The sequence below is a fragment of the Schistocerca serialis genome, chromosome 8 (genome assembly GCF_023864345.2).
Source record: "Schistocerca serialis cubense isolate TAMUIC-IGC-003099 chromosome 8, iqSchSeri2.2, whole genome shotgun sequence".
Taxonomy (NCBI): domain Eukaryota; kingdom Metazoa; phylum Arthropoda; class Insecta; order Orthoptera; family Acrididae; genus Schistocerca; species Schistocerca serialis.
Genome location: NC_064645.1, coordinates 572,540,278 through 572,562,117, shown reverse-complemented (window position 1 = coordinate 572,562,117; position 21,840 = coordinate 572,540,278). Strand labels below are relative to the sequence as shown.

Genomic DNA, 21,840 nt, shown 5'->3' with positions numbered 1-21,840 from the left:
GTGCAAGTCTTCTGGGAGAATTGAAGAGCAGCAGCCAAATATGGGCAAAGATTCAGTCTGGCCACATGACAGCAATATGCCTGCTCACAGGATAGCCGGGACAGAAGCATTTCTTGAGAACTTGGATATCCAGAAACTTTTGCATCAACTTTACAGAAAATAGTTGCTCAAAAGCGAGAAATACCATCCATTTGCCTCTTCTTGAGTTGGTAACTTCAACTGTTTTCAAATTACCACCCTAAAGAAATTTATTGATTTAAGATAAGGCATCAGTTCATACCACTTCAAGGATGAAAGAATGTGTAAATATAAATATAGTAATGAAAAGTTGCTGGTAAAATGAAAATAATTTAAGGAATAAAGGTAACAGCCACTGAATATTTGAAGCAGTGAATTATTAATAGGCGATAGGGATGTGAACAGGACAGATACTGTTGCCAGTTTACAAGCAAATCCTCCTTCAGAGCTATAGTGTGTGTGGGGGGGGGGGGGGGGGGGGGGCAGCACGCGTGTGTATGAATATGCATATGTGTATGTGTGTTCTAAAGCTCAAAAGAAGGATTCACCTGAAAGTTAGCAAACTTCTCTGTGTAGTTCATGTATTTATGTGTATAAGAAGAGCTGCTCTTCTTCGAACTTTTTCAGTGTCATTGTCAGTCCTGTTTGATAAGGATCCCATACCACACAGCAGTACTCTAGCAGAGGACGGACCATAGTAGTATAGGCAGTGTCTTTTGTTTGCTAGATGGGACTGCCTATGCTGAAAAATTGATGTTAAATATTATTTATTTATTTTTCAACCCATCCTGCTGTTTCAGTTTACGGTAACTGATTATGACAATCATGTGAAATTCTTCTGCCTTGTTATTTTTCTTGTGTTAATTTCCACTTTTTTTGTGTTGGTTGTTAACTGTTTCGTACTTCCTTTTAGAGGCATATTGTGCCATTTTGCTGTCAGAATAGTGTTCATTCATCTTAGCACTATTATTTGCAAGTAAAATTCACATTATTTTGAAAGGTACATGTTAACTGTACTGCAGAGAAAATTAGATTACATACTTATGTACATGTATTTCTTCCTTCCTTTCCAGGTCACCCCCAATTCCGTCACTTACTCTTGCGATAGCGCACAATTATGGAGCAATTTGGTGTATGGAATGGTGCCCCTCAGGTTGTTATGAAAGAAACGGATGTGAAACGGAAGAGAAACACCTGCAACGTTTAGGCCTGCTGGCAGCTGCCTGCTCCGATGGTTGTGTACACATCTTCTCAGTTTGTCATCCTGATGAACTGAGAGGATGCGGATGTGGCAGGTACTAAACATAAGACCAACAAAAGAATGTTGATATTATGCTTTTAATACCCCTATACAGTACATGTCTACACTGTCTTTTTTCAATCATATTTGATAATATGTGCTTTTGAGTTCTGTATACAGAACTTTCATTATTAACAATGTAAGAAAAGACAGATTGCTACCTACCATATAGAAGACACATTAAGTTGCAAACAGCCACAACTAAGACATTTACACAAAGCTTTCGGCCACATCCTTCTTCAGCAAAAAAGAAGCAGAGAAGCACACACCATTTATACATACAAGTGATCACATCTCATGCAGACATAATCGGCAGCTCAGGCCACTAATGCCCAAGAAGTCAGCTATCATAAACATACAAAATCACCCTGCACAACTTGGAAAACATTCTGAACAAACAGTGGTGCACAAATGTTTATTGTGTAATTTTTAGTTTTAAGTGAAATATTATCCTTAACAGCTACATGTTGGTAAAGAGAGTTATTGTTACTCTATCAGTTGCTATCCTTGTGACTTCCTTTATTGTAAAAATTTAAACCACTGGAGGTGGATACTACTTTGCGGATACTGTATCATACAACAGCTCATATGTTACACACATTTCTCACCAGCATGAAAAACATAAAGCTGTTAGTGACAATGAATACTGACAGTTATTGTATGCCAAGGACACAAAGCACACTGTTCAGAGTAAAGTGTCCAAAATATCAAAATATTAAGGACCTTAGTGCCCACCTTTCCACACATTGGATTTGTGTGTTCCATTTCAGCACCACCAGTCTTCATTCTGCAAGTGTGAATTTCCTCTCCAGCTTTTAATTGGTTTGAGTACTTTTTTTGCGATTTTGTATGAATTTCTGTGCTTCCAAAGATTTGTAGTCAAACAGTCTGGTGGTGGGCAACACTGCAACCAAAACTGGAATGATTAATGAAGCAGCAAGTGGGATGCAGCACAGGAGGAGAATGAAAGGGAAGAGGGGCGGTGGATATGTCTGCCTGTAGTAGAACTATACGTGTACTGTATAATAAACACAAGCATTGTATTGCAGAAGAATAGAAACTATAAGAGGAATGTAAGACATGAATACAAATTTAACAAAGTAAGAAGTGAATTTATATGTACAGTGTGAAACAGTGAGGCTACGGGGGCTGGAGGGAGGGAGGGAGAAGGGGGCAGCAGTAATGAAAACGAGTGGGAAAGACAGAAAGCACATTAGAACTGATGGTTACAGTGTAATGAAAATAAAGAAAAAATAACATAGAACAAGGACCAAATAAAAGATAGTATATCTGGAAAGAAAGACTATTTACATTACTGAGAGAAAATTTACTGTGGCTTAGTTTATTAGTGCACAACTGCTTAAAGCCTTAAACTGTGCCTTTATGCTGGGAAAAGTTCCATCAAAATTGATCAGTTCCTTGGCAGTGGATAAGTAGTTTACTACAGATTTGTTCTCACACTTCATCAGAAAATATTTTATATGCAATCTGACACAAAAAAAATGGGACTCGTGCTACAAATTTGTATACATACCAGATATGTTCATATAGTGGTTGCCACTTCCAAAGTAGAACCAGTTTGAGTCCACATTCATCCCCATTCACTCCTTCCACAACTCATAATGTTTATACACTTCAGTTGCAATGAGAAACGCAGCTACATTTGCTTACCAGTGGAGCCTGTAGTAAACACCGCATTGATCAGTTTTGATTAAATAGTGCACAGTATAGGAGCATGTAGGCTGACTATCATTCGTCCACTGATACCTCACAGCCAATACGAGGGTAATCCCAAAAGTAAGGTCTCCTATTTTTTTATGAGTACATAGACCTGTTTATTTCTACAATGGTTTACATCAGTTTACAGCTTGAACATTTTAACTATTTTTCGACATAATCACCATTTCTGTCGATGCATTTTTGTAGACGCTGTGGCAGTTTTTGTATTCCCATGTCATACCAGCTTGCCACCATGATGTTCAAAAAGTTGTGAATCTCTTCTTTCACCTCGTTGTCAGAGCTGAATCGCTGGGACCACAATTAATGCTGACAGGTACTGTGAAATTCTGAAAAAACTCAGACGGGCAATTCACAACTGGAGAAGAGGAATGTTGAGCAAGGGCGTACACATTCTCCATGACAACGCTTGCCCATGCATTGCTCAGCAAACCGTTGCCCTCCTGCAACAGTTTCAGTGGAACATAATCACCCACCCACTCTATAGTCCTGACTTGGCACCCAGTGACTATCACCAGTTCCCTAGCTTAAAAGAACATTTGGCTGGAAAGCAATTCAGCTCCAATGATGAGGTGAAAGAAGAGGTTCATAACTTTCCGAACAGCATGGCAGCAAGCTGGTATGACATGGGCATACAAAAACTGCCACAGCGTATACAAAAATGCATCGACAGAAATGGTGATTATGTCGAAAAATAGCTGAATGTTCAAGCTGTAAAATGATGTGTAATCCATTGGAGAAATAAACAGGTCTATGTACTTATAAAAAAAAATAGAAGACCTTACTTTTGGGAATACTCTCTTAGTTTGTTAGTAATACAAGCCGTCTTACCTTTGCGAAGAAACAACACAACTTTGACACTACCCAGCAATAATCAATTCTTTTTAGAGGTGTTAGGCATCATACTGCGATTTACATTCCATCCCCAGCATTTTGCATTATCATTTAAAATGATAGAGTGTTACATGGGAGAACTTTTATAATATGTGCAACTACACAGAATATTCTGTTTTACGGATCTATTTAAACCCTTGCATTATTCCACCCCCTTCTTCTTTAACTTCACCAATGATTTTCTCTTTCACTTCCATTCTTAAAACTTCTGTACAGATACTCATTAGATTCTTCCATTGCCTTACTTACTTTGCTGTTACATCTGTATTACATTCTGCCTCTACTCTGTTTCCTACCACCGACAATATTGGATCACTTACTATACGCCAAGCGAGGTAGTGGTGTGTTAAGATTCTAAACTTATATTCGGGACAGTATCAGTTCAAAACTGCATCCAGCCATTCAAATTTAAGTTTTCCTTGGTTTCCCTAAATCGCTTCATGTAAATCCTGGGATAGTTCACTTAAAAATCAACATGAACAATTTTCTTCCTTATCCCTGCTTGAGCTTCATGTATAATTGTCTCATTGGTGATGTTATGTTTAACCCTAATCTTCCCTGCCTTCCTTTCTTTTTTTGGATCACTTACTGCATCTGTTTACCAACACACTTACTGTGTTTCTCTCTCTTTAACTTTTGGGAGAACAGTGATTAATTACAAAAATGCAAGAACTGTTGATTATCATCACTGTTGTGTACTCGTGGTTGTACTGTAAGATGAGTGGTGTGCCTTTTTCCTTAAATTTGAAATTGGTGACGGAAATAAGTATTGTCGTTGACCATAGCATTCTGCTTATCAGTGGGAGGCAGTGCAAATCACTTAACTCCATCTGTCTGTGAAAACCTTGTAATTCCAGTAACTCCATTATCAAAAAGAGATTTAAAAGTGCATTGATTTCTCTAATATGCAAGTAACTAGGCTTTTATTATATAGTTACATATGTAGCAGCATTATCTATATCACTTTATACATTTTTTTAAGAAACCATTTTTGCTTCACCCATAAAATTTAACAAAATGGGGTTATGAGGTTTTCACTGCCTACTATCAGCATTATAAATAAAGCTTCCAGTTGATACTAAGAGATGACATATAGTTATTAAGTGTCATGCACAGGTACCCAGTCTTCAAGACAGAACCTGTTGTGTCACTAATTCTGGAAGAGGAGGCAGATATAAAGCTTGGTGGTACAGACTGGCAGTGTCTTCGTTTGTCATGGAGTAAAATAAAAAATCACAGGTAACTTATTGCTTTTACTTCATCTTAGTAGATGTAGACCTTTTTCCCATGAAAATTGTTACCACAGATCATACATAATGTGTAAATTTAAATTTTTCCCCAGAAAAGAGTAAAGTGATATAAAATGTAGATTGTGGCACATTAGTTGTAGCATGTTATATTCAATTTATTCACACTTTTTTTGTTGGTACTTTTTTGCATTTTCCTTTTGTTTACCATGATAATGGAGCTCACATACATCTGAACAGACACACAAGCTAAGAATTTGATTAACTATAGGAATGTGTCCAGGATATTTTCATGAACTATCTATATTTTATGTGCTTGATTTCTTTTAACAACTCTAATACAGATACCGCAGCAACAGACAAAATACTGATGTAATTCTTCATGCTTTCCCAACGATCTGTTGACATCTTGGATATTCGGGAATCCAGCCGGATGTTCACGTCATTCTCGCACGATATTTCAACAGCGTGCCTCGCTGTCATCTTCAGGTGCCACCTGAGACTGTTCCTTGGGTTGATCGAGTCCAGTATTTATGCCTGGAAGGAGCTGGGCGTTCCCTAATCGGTCCACGCTGAGTCAAGTGTTCTGTCTGTGGTCCGCGCCTGCCAGACCCCTCCAGTCATGGATGTTCCGACTGCCGTCCGCGCCTATTTTGGCTGTCCTCAGTGGTTGTGGTCATCATCTGAGGTGTGTCCGACCTGATCTGAGATGTTGGGTACTCTGTCTCTTGACTGTTACTATGATTTCCACTTCTGTTTCGTGCTGGGCACTCCACAGTCGGTCCGCACCACATCGTGTGTTCCGTCTGCAGTCCGTGCCCATCAAACGCGGCTACATTGGACCTCTCTGGTCGCCGGTGTTCCAACCGCCGTCCGCACCCAGCCTGGCCGTCTTCTGAAGTCTAGTTCATGATCTAGGATGTGTCAAATCTGGTCTCTAATGTCTGACAACTTGTCTCACGGCTGTTCTCTTGGTCTCCACTTCTATTTCTTGTAGAATCCCGGAGTGTCCTGCATTGAGTTTTCACAAGCTCAAGTGCTGGATTCCAGGCAATGTTGATTTGGTATGCCGAGTCATGGTTGATTAGATTGTCTGTGACCTTAATCAAATGGCTTCTTTAATGACACTGTCCCAAAATCTTGAGGTCTGTGTCACAATCTTGGTGTCAGTGTAATCCACTGAATGACCAAGTTCCAGACAATGCTCTGAGATGGCTAATTTAGTTGCCTGTCTGAGACTGGTATGTCTATGGTGTTCTTTACACCCGATGTCCATAGTTCTGGTGGTCTGGCCAATGTATGACATCCCACACTGGCATGGTATGTTGTAAATACCAGGCTTGCGTAGCCTCAGGTCATCTTTTACATTCCCCAGCATAGCCCCAGTTTTGGTGGGTGGACAAAATATGCTCTTGATTTCATATTTCTAGAGAATCCTGCAAATTTTTGCAGAGATAGGTCCGGTGTACAGCAGGTATGCCATCTTCTTTGCCCTTTCTGGTTCTTCTTCTGGATCCTTTGACTGATAGGCAAGTTGAAGTGCCTTCTGAATATCTCTAAGAGGAGTATCCATTTCTGCTGAACACTGATCATAAGCGTTCTATTTCTGTGGCCAAACTATCAGGATCTGACAGAGTTTGTGCTCTGTGGACCAGTGTTTTGAACACCCCATTCTTGTATGCTGGATGGTGGCAACTGCTGGCTCGTAGGTATAAGTCAGTGTGCGTAGGTTTTGCGGTACACACTGACTTATACCTACAAGCCAGCAGTTGCCACCATCCGGCATAGAAGAATGGGGTGTTCAAAACACTGGTCCACAGAGCACAAACTCTGTCAGATCCTGATAGTTTGGCCACAGAAATAGAACACGTACGATCAGTGTTCAGCAGAAATGGGTACTCCTCTTAGAGATATTCAGAAGGCACTTCAACTTGCCTATCAGTCAAAGGATCCAGAAGAAGAACCAGAAAGGGCAAAGAAGATGGCATACCTGCTGTACACCGGACCTATCTCTGCAAAAATTTGCAGGATTCTCTAGAAATATGAAATTGAGAGCATATTTTGCCCACCCACCAAAATTGGGGCTATGCTGGGGAATATAAAAGATGAACTGAAGCTACGCAAGCCTGGTATTTACAACATACCATGCCAGTGTGGGATGTCATACATTGGCCAGACCACCAGAACTATGGACATCGGGTGTAAAGAACACCATAGACATACCAGTCTCAGACAGGCAACTAAATTAGCCATCGCAGAGCATTGTCTGGAACTTGGTCATTCAGTGGATTACAATGACACCAAGATTGTGACACAGACCTCAAGATTTTGGGACAGTGTCATTAAAGAAGCCATTGAGATTAAGGTCACAGACAATCTAATCAACCATGATTCGGCATACCAAATCAACATTGCCTGGAATCCAGCACTTGAGCTTGTGAAAACTCAATGCAGGACACTCCGGGATTCTACAAGAAATAGAAGTGGACACCGAGAGAACAGGCGTGAGACAAGGTGTCAGACATAAGAGACCACATTTGACACATCCCAGATCATAAACTCAACTTCAGAAGACGACCAGGCTGGACGCGGACGGCGGTCGGAACACATGCGACCAGAGAAGGCCAATGTAGCCGTGTCTGATGGACGCGGACCACAGACGGAACACACGATGTGGTGCGGACCAATTGTGGAGTGCCCAGCACGAAACAGAAGTGGAAATCATAGTAACAGTTGTGAGACAGAGTACCCAACATCTCAGATCGGGTCGGACACACCTCAGATAACGACCACAACTGTTGAGGAGGGCCAAAACGGACACGGACGGCAGTCGGAACATCCGCGACTGGAGGGGTCCATTGCAACCAAGTCTGGCAGGCGCAGACCACAGACGGAACATTCGACTCAGTGCAGACCGATTAGGGAACGCCCAGCTCCTTCCAGGCATAAATACTGGACTCGATCAACCCAAGGACCAGTCTCAGGTAGCACCTGAAGAAGACAGCGAGGCACGCTGTTGAAATATTGTGTGCGAACGAAAACGCGCAAACATCCGACTGGATTCCTGAATATTCAAGATGTCAGACAAAATACTGTCATCCATTTTGTTGAAGGAATAAGCGTATAAGGAACTTTTCATCCAGACTTAACTACAAATGGGTTGCTTTTTATTTTGTTGCCTTATCTTGCTCTTAGTGTATAGTGTACTTTGATAAACAGTCTCACAAATTAAAAGTTTCAGTTTTGTCTTGTTGTGTAGTACATTGGTTTACATCCCTTGCTGCAGGTTCAAAAAAATGGTTCAAATGGCTCTGAGCACTATGGGACTTAACCGCCAAGGTCATCAGTCCCCTAGAACTTAGAACTACTTAAACCTAACTAACCTAAGGACATCACACACATCCATGCCCGAGGCAGGATTCGAACCTGCGACCATAGCGGTCGTGCGGTTCCAGACTGTAGCGTCTAGAACCGCTTGGCCACTCCGGCTGGTGCTGCAGGTTCCATACTGCATTGATTGTTGCACTCATGCTCATAACAGCTATTGTTCCTCCTCTGAAGCATTTTGTCAAACATAATGAAGGACCAGTTTAGAAATTTACTTATATCAAGTTCACTGTGGTTCAGAGCCCATCTTAGATGGTGGGTATGCCTGTAACTGGTTAGGTAAGTCAGTTCAGAGGTCAGAGGACATCAGTGGGCTGCCACATTCAATACAACCATGCCTAATTAAGCGTTTTGGTGTCAAACAGCCTGTGGTTTGAGGGCTGCTATAGGTAGTTACATCATTTGCAGTGATGGTTATGATATCATTTTATAAGAAAACAAAGAAAAGCATATATGTCATGAAGTCAGAATTAATGTGGTGTGAGGTACTAAAATTGGGATAACCTCATAGCAGTTTCAGTTCTATAAACATATAAAGTATGTAATTGCAGGTCTAGCAGAGATCTCATTGAAGATTGTAGAATCCTTACACTCACTTTCCCGCATATTTACTTCATAATGATATTTTTTATTAATAAATTTAAAAAGTTCCAATTGAATTGATGTCCACACAACTACAATGTAAACAGAAAAATAATTTTCATGTATGCTTTGCATCCTTATCTAGGTTTTTATGTTCTGTATTCGGGTATGAAATTATTGTATGAAGATTCCTATTAATTGTATGGCAAGTAACAATGCTCACTGCAAACAATCATCTATTCTTACAAAAAATAACTGGCATTCTTTGATAAATATCAACATTTTCTGTAGATAATAAGCCACCAATAGAAGGTAAACAGCAGCTGCTTAACACAACTGAGGAAGCAAATATTTTTTCAGAGTAAGTACAGACAGTTTTTAGTAGTTCCTAGATGGTTAAATATACAGGTCTGCAAAAGTTGGTGCATTAAAAAATGTTTTTTAAATTTTCAAGTGCTTCTGACAGTTTTATTGTGCTGATTTAAAATAAAACTACAGTTCTTCTCTACCACGTAAGTTTTATTCATTAATCATTCATAAGAAGTTGAGCAAATATTTGTTTCTTTATTGTACTGAATGGCATATAATTTCCAGAAAAAAATTGAACATATACAGTGATTGTAAGTATTGAATAAGTCTGAAAATGTATTCATACTTTTTCAGGTTTTTGTTCCTCATTGACTGTTTTGCCTCAAAAATGTTTCAGACCTTCTCGTTTGACGAATGTGTGTGTGATATCTGCATAAAATCTAGCAATAATCATCAAGCATTGAGATGTCTCACGTGGTGTGGTATCTGTCTTCCATTTCCTCAACATCTTGGTGAAACCTTCCTCCCTACTCATCACTGTCATCACCAGCGTATAAGTAGAAGTAGTACGAAATGTGAATTGCCAAAGTGCTTTTTCCTAAGTAATTGAGCAGTCCAACTTTTTAAATTCAGTCAGTGTGTTTTCCCACTATGCACTCAAGCGCTGGATTCCATATAGTTCTCCAGAAATTTTTGTGCAACTTCATTGAAAATTAGAAAATTATCAATACCTTTTCCTGAACAATTTCCATTTTCATTACAAGTTCTTAATCTGTAAAATGTATAATAAAGCTTATGAGTAATGGACATCTGTGGGGAAAATAAAAATGTCTGCTTTTAAGAAGTGCCCTCTATTCAGGAAAGGATAAAAAATACAGTATGCAACACAGTACGTTCAGTGTACTGTAGGCAGAGTAGTGCTGTACTACTTACAAGTAGTAAAAATTTACTTTTATTTAAGTACAATACTACATTAATAAATACAATAATACAGCATTAAAATTTCTTTCATGCGCGTGGAAGATTGGTTTGAAATAATCACGTTTCTTTTTGAACCAGAGTGTCATTTATAAATGTATTCTCAGTATGTTTGTCAACTGCTAAAATTAAACTGAGTCCCTCTTCATCACTTTTCACTGAAAAGTAGTGTTTTAAATTTCTTACCTCTTCAGCTGCCTTCTTACTTGAACGTGGCGTAAAGTCTGGTTCAGTTTCACATCACTTTCATCATCTTCAATTTGTTTTCCATTCTCAACATTGTCACCACACTCTTCTTGGTGCAGCTCTTGTACAACTTCACTTATGCTAGGTGATGTACTTTCTGTGGACAGTGCATCGTCGATAATGGCGTATCCCAAAGATCCACCAAATTCCTCTACTAAAGTTGAAGTTTATGCCCATGTTCCTTGAGATTGCTTTCTTTGACACTGTTGTCAATTCCCAAAGCACAGTCATTAAAAACAAACTCTGCCTTCGTTAAGCAGTTGCTTATTGTTGTGCAGTTACTTGTTTTAAGGCTAAGGAAAGCCACAGAGTTGCATCCAGTACACTAATAAACTTTCCAAGTTCATGTCCATTCGAGACCAAATATGTCTCAACACTTTTTGCTTTTAAAACACTTTGAAATTTTGAATAATCCTCTGATCGAGTGGTTGGCAATGTGAAGTTGAATTTGGTGGCAAAAAGAATACGTTCACATTTTTTAATGCAGTATCACAGTGGGAAGTGGCATTATCTATAAACAAAATCAGTTTCCTCCTTTGTCTTTCCATTGGTATATCAAATGCCAACAACCTGTCAGTCATTGCTCTCGTCATTGGAGGTCGTTGATTAGCAGACCACTCCATGTTCAGTCTACTCAAATCAAGACCCTTAAAACGTCTAGGCTTCACAGCCTTAGCTGTATTTAAAGGATTTTCAGATTTGCCTATCATATTAAAACGCAGTAGAGCAGTGAGTCGTTCTTTTGAAATTTTGCCTTCTGGGCAGTTTTTCGCCTTGCAGGGCCATTGTTTTTCTGGGAAGAGTTCTGAAGAAAAGATCAGTCTCATCACAGTTAAAAATATTTCTTTCTTCACAACCTTCACAAATTCCTGCTCACCTTTTTTGCCAGTCTGACACTATGCTTTCATACACTGAACTGGATTCACCACACACAGAAAAGGGATGGAGCCAACCTACAGATGCTTTAAAATTGGTAACCCCCAACTCCTTGGTGATTGCGAGTGCTTTCTCATAGATCAGGGTTTCTCTAACTGGCAAGTTATTGCTGCAAAACAGCAGAACCATTCAAAAGTCAGATTGTCAACTTTTAAGCCTGGTGTATTAGGAAAAGCACGTTTGCTGGTAAGGTTATCATTTCCAGTCCACGATTTCAGAATTCCATATTTGTCTCTAAAAACATCACTGATCTGTGTTTTTCCAACATCAAATCTTGTGGCCATATCTCTAACACTAAGCTTTCCCTTTTCTTAGACACTGATTATCTCAACCTTTTCATTCAGTGTTAACCATTTCCATTTTTGTGTCATCTTAGCACTACAGTACATAAACTCTCTCTCACAAAAGCAGCAACAGTATGCACTTTACGCCCCCCATACACAGAGCCACTGAAAAGCACTTCTCACTGGTGCTTCTACTGGCGAAACACAGTTTAAATGAGCACCTTCACACAAGCCTTCTGTGGCACTTGGTGGCTGACTCACCACCAGAGGTGTGGATTGAATGGCCGAGCAGTGTGTCGGTGCATATGAATGAAAAGTCTGCACATGAAATCGATGTAGCAGCAGTGGCATCATCAAAGCAGTTCGCAACAGCATCAGAGCTGCTAGCAACAACAGCTGCAACTGTTCTCAGTGATGGCATGCGGCACTGTTCCGTTTTTTTTCATGCTGTTGTCACATATTAGGAAGTTTTAATTGTTCTTGGGAGAAATGTTTCAGTGTCCATGTCTGTTACTGAGAATGCCTGCTATCCAGAAGAGTTTTTCAGTAAGGGCTAATGTTATTTGGCAGGAGTATTTTAAAATGTCTCCTATTGCAAGGAGTCCACTACTGGGAAGTGTCCATTAAGGGAAGTTTTACTGTATTTCCAAAAGATGCATGCAAATTGGAAGAATCAGCTGGTGGATAAGTGCACTTTCTACCATTGTTGGGGGCACCATCATCACAATCTGTTCATACTGGTTGAACTGTATGATTGGCATACTGCGGCTGCACACTGTGTGGTTCCTCTATGCTACCCAATGCTGGGTTGCTCCCTTACTTTCAGAGTACATTGCTCCAACATCAAGCTTAAAGTCAGTGCCAGACATATCCTGAGGAAGCTAAGAGATACAAATTGGGCTGCGAAACCACGAGTCTTCGAAGTACAGCTTTTGCTCTGTGTTATTCTGCTGCAAAACATGCATCTCATGTGTGGTATAGGCCAATCCACCCCAAGACTGTGGATACTGCCTTGAACAAAACTTGCAGCTTAATCACTGGATGCCTAAACCCACCTCTGTTGGGAAAATAAGTTGTCTTGCCGCCATTGCACTTCCAAGAATTCACCGATAATTTACTGCTGATGAAGAAAGGCTGGAACTTGAAAAGAAAATGTTGAAGATCGTTCGCTGTTTTGCCGTCTATCTTTACTAAAATCAAGAAAGGTTACAATGAGAACTGGGGTATTTGGAGGTCCCGTAACTGAATAAGGACTGGTGACATCAGGGCTAGGTCATTGCTGAAGTCGTGAGGCTTTGCATCAGAGGTCAGCAAACATGAGTGGGTCAAGAACAGAGTCAGTCATATAAGTCCATTTTTAGCTAAGAACAAGATTTATTTCTTGCTAATGACAGTACCATATGTGTGGCTGAGTTTTGGAGAAATGTCATCTAAATGAAGATTTGGTCACATCCTTTGTCTTGTTAGTCTATTTTTTTGGATCTATGTAAATGTAACGACGGAAAATCCAGGATAGGATGAAGACAGTTTTATGAAAAGGATAAGTTTCTATTCACCATATAGTTGTGGAGTGTTTATTAATGGCTGATGACAGATGTATTTAGCATGTGTGGTGATGTTTTGACTACTAGTCCCAGAAATGCTTTCAATTGTTTCATACTCTTAGGTTCTGGACATTCTTTTATGGCTCTTACCCTGTCTGATATCTGCTTTTATTCCATTTGTGCCTATCACATGACCAAGAAACTTAAGTTCTTGTCTCCCTAAAATTGACTTTGATAGTCATAAAGTGATTCCTTTAATGTAAAACCTTTCTATTATTCTAACCAGTAACTCACATTGTTCTTCCTAACTCTTGGATACTAGGAGTATGTCATCTACCTAGATTATTAGTTCTTTCAATACGTCCTTACCCAGAACAGCATCCAAGGCTCTTATATGAATATTGACACTGAGATTTTTAATCCAAAGGGTAACACTCTGAATAAGTATGACTTACCCTCATACAAAAAAAAGCAGAGATCCATGAAGCTAAAATAATTTGCGTGCTCAAACATCATCAATATTTCATGTACACTGACTGGTCAATCTCTTCCAGGTTCTATGTGCTTATTTAGAGTACATACATCCAATACTAGACATCTCTTTACACACTACTACACTAGAACTCCTTTCCATTATTTCTCCTTCTAAAATTTTATTAATCTCCTCTTGTATGGCTGGCTGTAAGCTTAATGGTACCAGATAGGGTTTACAGAAAAGACACGATTCATCTTTGATCTTAAAACTACATACATAGTCACCAAGTACTCCAGTTTTATCTTCGAAAACTTTACAACATTTGAACAGTATATGGTATAGATCATTTTTCTGCAACTCAGTCAACAAATCAGATTCATAAGCTTTCGTCCTAATTAGTTCTTGCAGCATACTTTGCATATCCAAAGTGTTCTCTAAATCCATCACAGTGCTATTAAGAGTAATCTTCCACTAAATGGTACTACAAATACTTGTTCTTGATAAGTAAATGCCGGCCGATGTGGCCGAGCGGTTCTAGGCGCTTCCGTCCGGAACCGCGCTGCTGCTGCGGTCGCAGGTTCGTCCTGCCTCGGGCATGGATGTGTGTGATGTCCTTAGGTTAGTTAGGTTTAAGTAGTTCTAAGTCTAGGGGACTGATGACCTCAGATGTTAGTCCCATAGTGCTTGGAGCCATTTGAATTTGATAAGTAATTGTTAATATCTGTCCTGGAAAATTCAGTATTACTTTAAATCCTATCAGCCAAACAATCCCTAGTAACAACTGCAAATTTACATTAGGCACTACTAAGCATAAACGTAAAACTGTTTAATGGTATCAGTAACCGCACTTCATTCCTGACTTGTCTTGCTTTGCTTCCAGTTATTCCTACTACGTATAGCCCAGTAACTGGCAGTATTGGATACTCTTATGTTTTAATACTTCTAACAGAGACTTGCACACAACAGAATCTATGTACACACTCACTTCCTGATTCTCAATCATTACGGAAACTATTGGTTTGGTAAACTCGATACCTGTTTCTTTGTCTTCTTCAGCAAGTAACCAGTTTTGCAGTGGTGTCACCTCATGAAAGGCAACCACCTTTTTTTCTCTTGAGCCTACACTTAGTTGGACACATTCTGAATCATGACCCCTTGACCAGGATGCAAATCATTTTTGGTTACTATTGTTTTTTCGTTTGTTGAAAAAAACTGCATTATTCTATCACCTTTCTTTAGGCCACTATTTATAAATGTTTGTTTATCAGTGCTTCATACTCCCCGTCATTATTGTTTAGATTTACTAATGACTTTTATTTACCTGACAACAATTAACCTCTTGTTTTTTCAGGTATTCAGGGTTAAATTTACCTCCTTCCTGGCACATAGGTTTATGACTGGGATTATTGTGCTCATTATTCATTGTAGCTAGATTGTCAATAATGGACAGCAATTCATTCATGGTAGACCAAAGTCTATATATAATTATCTTTGTTACATAGTATGTAAACATCTTACCAGTATCTTTGCTCGATATACTTCATCTATTGGGTTATCTAAATACTTAGATCTTGTTAGATGCCATTTTATATACTTTTTGAAACTACCCCATGAAGTGTAAAAGTGTTCCTGGTCTAATAATTGTAGTGTCACTTTCTCTTGTATTGTTTTAGACCAATATTTACACTTGAATTTCTCCTGAAAATCATCCTATGAGGTAAACTCCTCTGAGTGTTTCCCCACTCAGCAGCATCCCCTCATAAGTAACTCAAAACACTTTTGTGGTAATGGCCTGGAAAACACTCACAGGAAGTACATTGGATGTTCTTCCCCACCTGGTTTAAACTGTGGAAAATGTTTATAAAAGTTCATTGTGCTCCCCATGTGCAATTCCTCTAGTAGCGTTGTTGCATCGAAAGATTTAGCTTTGCTTGACTTTTTGTTAATTCCCTTCTACTTTTTGCCAATTTGTCCCATAGTCTTTTAAAATCATTGATGTTGTTAGTGACTTCCTCTCGAGAAAGCTGCCCATTACCTAAAGTGGGTGAAGTCTCCTGCAATTTCTGATGTAACAGTGCTTGTATTTTTTCCTCCATACCTGAATGTATCTTGTGTGAATATACAGAAGCTCAGTTGCCGCTTCTCTGTTCTAAAATTTCTGTCCGCGTTTGCACATCTGATGTGATCTTTTACCAATTTACATTCTGTTTCTGCAAACTTGTGTAAACTATCTACGTTCGTATGCAAATCTTTAATATGTTCATGTATCTCTTCCCGAACTAAGTCACATTGTTTCAAGACTTCAGTGTGCGTTTCTTCTCTTAACACATTGAGTCTTTGATCTATCTTATGTCCTAAACATGCCTCTAATGCTTCATGAGCACCTTTAATCCAAGTTTGTAATTCTTGTTGCAGTCTGTTTTGGTTTCCCATTACTTGCTCACGAGTGTCTTTAATCAGATTTCATAAGTCTTGATGTAGCTGTACAAACTTATAATTAATATTCACTTGAAATTTATCATGACTGTCTATTATGTGTACAAATTTATTATTGATCTTCAAAAATTTTTCATTAGATTTTTGTGTTACTTGTGAAGACTATCTCAGTATGTCTTCCAGTTTTTGTAATAATATTTCCAGATTAACTTCTTGTCGACATTTTCGTTCGTATCACTGGCATAAACAAACTCACAAATATTACTGAATCACCTCACTACAACAACAGAAACAGTTTTGAAGTGAAATAGTGATGCAGCTCACTGTAGTCATACTGCATGCTGGTAGTGGTCTGGTCACTGACGATGGCATGATGATGACAGTGGTTTAGCCTGTGTGTTGGCATTGCAGTGGTGTAGATTGCGTACTGACATCATGGTGGTGTAGACTGCGCTCTGGCGATGGATCTGTTGTTGATGATGGCTGTGTGTTGGCATCACAGTGATGTAGGCTGCACTCTGGTGATGGATCAGTCGGTGAGGGCTGTGTGCTGGCTTTGTATTTGCTGATTACTTCCTTTCAATGTGTTTTTTATCTGCCATTTCCACTTATAACCATATGGTCGCTATATGGAATGTTTATCAATGACTGATGACTGCTGTATCTAACTTGTGTGGTGATGTTTCGACTGCTTGAACATCATCTGTTGTAGGCCTATTACTCCATGCAGCTGCACATAACACCGCTGCCTTAACACTTTCACATTACATGGGCGTAGAGATTCAACCTCGCAACTCTTGTGATTTATCTGAGGGTCCAGCTATGCTGTGCCCTTCTCTTATTTCGCATCAAACTAATTTCTACTGTGCAGATTTCTTTAAGTGAAATGGCTGTGAAACAAAACATTGCTCCTCTACTTAAGTAAAGTGTAGATTGGTTTCAATTAATTCTGTATAGTGTCCCAAACTTTCATAAACTGTTACAAGTTACATGGAAAGTTACTGCTTCCAGAACCAACTAATATTGCTGTCTCAAAGACATCTCATTAACATGTATGTGAATAGTAGAAAACAACAATCGGTTATATACATCATATTCGTCTTCCGTGGTGCCAGAGTTCCTCCATGGTACAGGAACTTCTTTGCTCACCCTTGCTCCATGGAGATTACAAGTGGTCTCCAGCAGGAGGCTCCAAACTTGTCTAGTAATACTTTCCCACAGTATGTGGCCCTATGTTTACAAACTTACTGTGATCATGCACATCTATACTCTGAGCTCTGTATGTGATATGCCCTTCAATGAATGGCACGGATCACTACAATAGAGGTGTGGAGTTGCAGACAGGCAAAAAAAAAACAAATTGCTGAACAAGTAAACTTTAGGCCAGAAGGCCTTCTTATGAAGTAGACAAAAAAAAAAAAACACACACACACACACACACACATATTCATTCATTCATTCATGCATGCATGCATAACTCACATACACATGACCAATGTCTCTGGCCAAAAGTTTACTTGTTTAGCAGTCTTTGTTGAGCCTGTGTGCGACGCAACATCTCCATTATATAGTGAGTCTGTCTCTTCTTTTCATAATACTATCATAGATATAACAATTATTGTTATGTAATCGTATATATTTAATTGTATATATTTAGCATACTTCTGACACAAGGAAAATATAATTAATATTCACTTGAAATTTATCATGACTGTCTATTATGTGTACAAATTTATTATTGATCTTCAAAAATTTTTCATTAGATTTTTGTGTTACTTGTGAAGACTATCTCAGTATGTCTTCCAGTTTTTGTAATAATATTTCCAGATTAACTTCTTGTCGACATTTTCGTTCGTATCACTGGCATAAACAAACTCACAAATATTACTGAATCACCTCACTACAACACAGAAACAGTTTTGAAGTGAAATAGTGATGCAGCTCACTGTAGTCATACTGCATGCTGGTAGTGGTCTGGTCACTGACGATGGCATGATGATGACAGTGGTTTAGCCTGTGTGTTGGCATTGCAGTGGTGTAGATTGCGTACTGACATCACGGTGGTGTAGACTGCGCTCTGGCGATGGATCAGTTGTTGATGATGGCTGTGTGTTGGCATCACAGTGATGTAGGCTGCACTCTGGTGATGGATCAGTCGGTGAGGGCTGTGTGCTGGCTTTGTTTTTGCTGATTACTTCCTTTCAATGTGTTTTTTATCTGCCATTTCCACTTATAACCATATGGTCGCTATATGGAATGTTTATCAATGACTGATGACTGCTGTATCTAACTTGTGTGGTGATGTTTCGACTGCTTGAACATCATCTGTTGTAGGCCTATTACTCCATGCAGCTGCACATAACACCGCTGCCTTAACACTTTCACATTACATGGGCGTAGAGATTCAACCTCGCAACTCTTGTGATTTATCTGAGGGTCCAGCTATGCTGTGCCCTTCTCTTATTTCGCATCAAACTAATTTCTACTGTGCAGATTTCTTTAAGTGAAATGGCTGTGAAACAAAACATTGCTCCTCTACTTAAGTAAAGTGTAGATTGGTTTCAATTAATTCTGTATAGTGTCCCAAACTTTCATAAACTGTTACAAGTTACATGGAAAGTTACTGCTTCCAGAACCAACTAATATTGCTGTCTCAAAGACATCTCATTAACATGTATGTGAATAGTAGAAAACAACAATCGGTTATATACATCATATTCGTCTTCCGTGGTGCCAGAGTTCCTCCATGGTACAGGAACTTCTTTGCTCACCCTTGCTCCATGGAGATTACAAGTGGTCTCCAGCAGGAGGCTCCAAACTTGTCTAGTAATACTTTCCCACAGTATGTGGCCCTATGTTTACAAACTTACTGTGATCATGCACATCTATACTCTGAGCTCTGTATGTGATATGCCCTTCAATGAATGGCACGGATCACTACAATAGAGGTGTGGAGTTGCAGACAGGCAAAAAAAAAAAAAAAAAAAAAAACTGCTGAACAAGTAAACTTTAGGCCAGAAGGCCTTCTTATGAAGTAGACAAAAACACACACACACACACACACACACACACACACACATATATTCATTCATTCATTCATGCATGCATGCATAACTCACATACACATGACCAATGTCTCTGGCCAAAAGTTTACTTGTTTAGCAGTCTTTGTTGAGCCTGTGTGCGACGCAACATCTCCATTATATAGTGAGTCTGTCTCTTCTTTTCATAATACTATCATAGATATAACAATTATTGTTATGTAATCATGTATATTTAATTGTATATATTTAGCATACTTCTGACACAAGGAAAATATCTCTCAAATGATTTAGTGTATCTGAATGAACAAAAACACCTTTTTTTTCAGTTTTGCTTCTAACAATGCCAAAAAATTATCACTACTATATTTAAAACATTTACTTTCTTTTGACAAAGCCGTCATGGATTGTTTGTTAATCCTATCTTATGTAAAATAGAGGTAGGAAAATTTTGGGAGGTCGACCAGACCCGTATTTACTCGAATGTAAGCCGCATTTTTTTTCCGGTTATTTTAAATCCAAAAAACCGCGTGCGGCTTAGAATCGAGTGCAAAGTAAGCGGAAGTTCTGAAAAATGTTGGTAGGTGCCGCCACAACTAGCTTCTGCCGTCTAATATATGTAGCACTACACAGGCATGCTTTGCAGGCACAAAGATAAATACTGGCACCAAAACCTATGCGTCAGTAAATAAATTAAAAGAAAAGGTAGAAGACTGTAAACATTATGCCATGTATTCTTCTGTGTTTGCTGCTATCTCATTTAAATTCTGTCTGCCTAATAAATTACGAAACTTGAGTGAGACAACAGCAAACGCAGAAGAAGTCATGTTTATATTCATATTGTTCTTATGCTGAATAGTGATACAGTCAGAAATGAAGCACGAATCTAAGATGACTAATTTCTGTGCAGAATGTAATGTACTATTCTGATTTGACGCGGCATGTACACCGAGAAACTTTTACTCAGGGAATACGTCGCGAAAGACTTCGTAGCCATACTAAAGAGGCGTCTGCAAAAATTTTCACACAGAGAAAAATTTTCGCTAAACTCTCGTTCGGAATAAATTCTATCATACGCAGTCTATTATTTGGTTCTTGTTGATCATTATCAAAGCAATGTAAGTAACAACAAATAGCAGTCTCTTGCCATTGTTTCAGTTATGAGACAATTTTTTTTAATTGTAAACCACGGTACCGTGCACAAAAGCAAGCCATGCCGCGAGCGGCTACACTCATTATCAGAATGCGACAAACAATGCATGACACAATACAATAATGCGTTTTCAGCTTTGAGTGACGTAAACACCTATAACAAAGAGAACGGCACTTATCAGATCAAAGCAAAATAAGCAATTGATTCAAACCAGATGAAGCACTTGAAAAAGAAAGGGTACCCGTATAAATACGGATGGAGCGCCTGCCACACAGCAATGGCTACTTGGTAAAGCTTAACTGTTAAGCTTACGACTTGAACCACACTACTGCAGCTGTATCTTCATCCATTCGACCTCAATTGTGTCTCATGTTACAATGGACCAACTTTGTTTTTATTTGGAGAGGTGGTCTAAAACTTTTCTCTCCCCTTGAATTTCGAGTCTCAAATTTCAGGTGCGGCCTAGATTCGGGGAAAAATTTTTTTCCTTGATTTAGAGTCTCATTTTTCAGGTGCGGCTTAGATTCGAGTAAATACGGTACATATATTTTTCGGCTCTAAGTTAATTCTGGAAGACAGTCTCTTCTTCCTTCAGTACTGGCCTCTGTCATGGCTGTAGCATTTATATCAACAGGAGGGAAGGTCTGCCCAAGAAGCTCTGAAATAAATCAACACACATTGTCCACCCATTACCACTGTTTTACAGTTTTGCGAGTATGAAAGCAAAGCATACATAGAATGTCCTCATTAAGATCCTTCTTGGTGCACTGCCATATCTTGTTAAGCCATGTTGTGGTGACCTTCATCAGGGCATAGGCTAATTAGTTGGGGAGTGGCCGAATGAATATAGTGCCTTTCTAAGGGCGTCATAGGAACAACTGTGCCAAATTTGTAAGAATTTTATTGGCCCTAAAATATCATTGATCAATGTTAGGAGAGAGGAAGGGGGCTGTGCTGCAGACTTAGCCCACTACCAGTCAGTGACAAGCTTCTGGTGGGCAGTGTTTTCATGCTGTTATCGTGTAGGGAAACTACGTCAGCAGAGCATGTGCTGCTTGTTTATCCAGTCGCAGGAGTCTCCTGTGAAGCCACTTCCCTGCGATCACATACAGTCCTTTATTTCTATTGGCTTGGAAGGTTTTGCACAGATCTTTCAGTCCTCGCTTAGTATTGTTTTTCTGATTGACGCTGTGGGCTTATTCAGTCAGCGTATGTAGTGTGGAATATGTATGGTTCAGATGATGATGGGTTTCATTGTGTAGAGACCAGTCAT

General features: G+C 39.2%; 1 protein-coding gene across 1 annotated transcript in view; it reads left to right on the top strand.

Annotated features, from left to right (window-relative positions):
- The window catches only part of LOC126417128 (uncharacterized), a 319,349-nt gene that overhangs the window by 276,507 nt on the left and 21,002 nt on the right, over nucleotides 1–21,840 (top strand). The window contains exons 21-22 of the mRNA XM_050085024.1: nucleotides 1,092–1,313; nucleotides 5,066–5,188. Coding sequence (XP_049940981.1) covers nucleotides 1,092–1,313; nucleotides 5,066–5,188 — 345 coding nt within the window. The remainder of the gene's footprint in view (nucleotides 1–1,091; nucleotides 1,314–5,065; nucleotides 5,189–21,840) is intronic.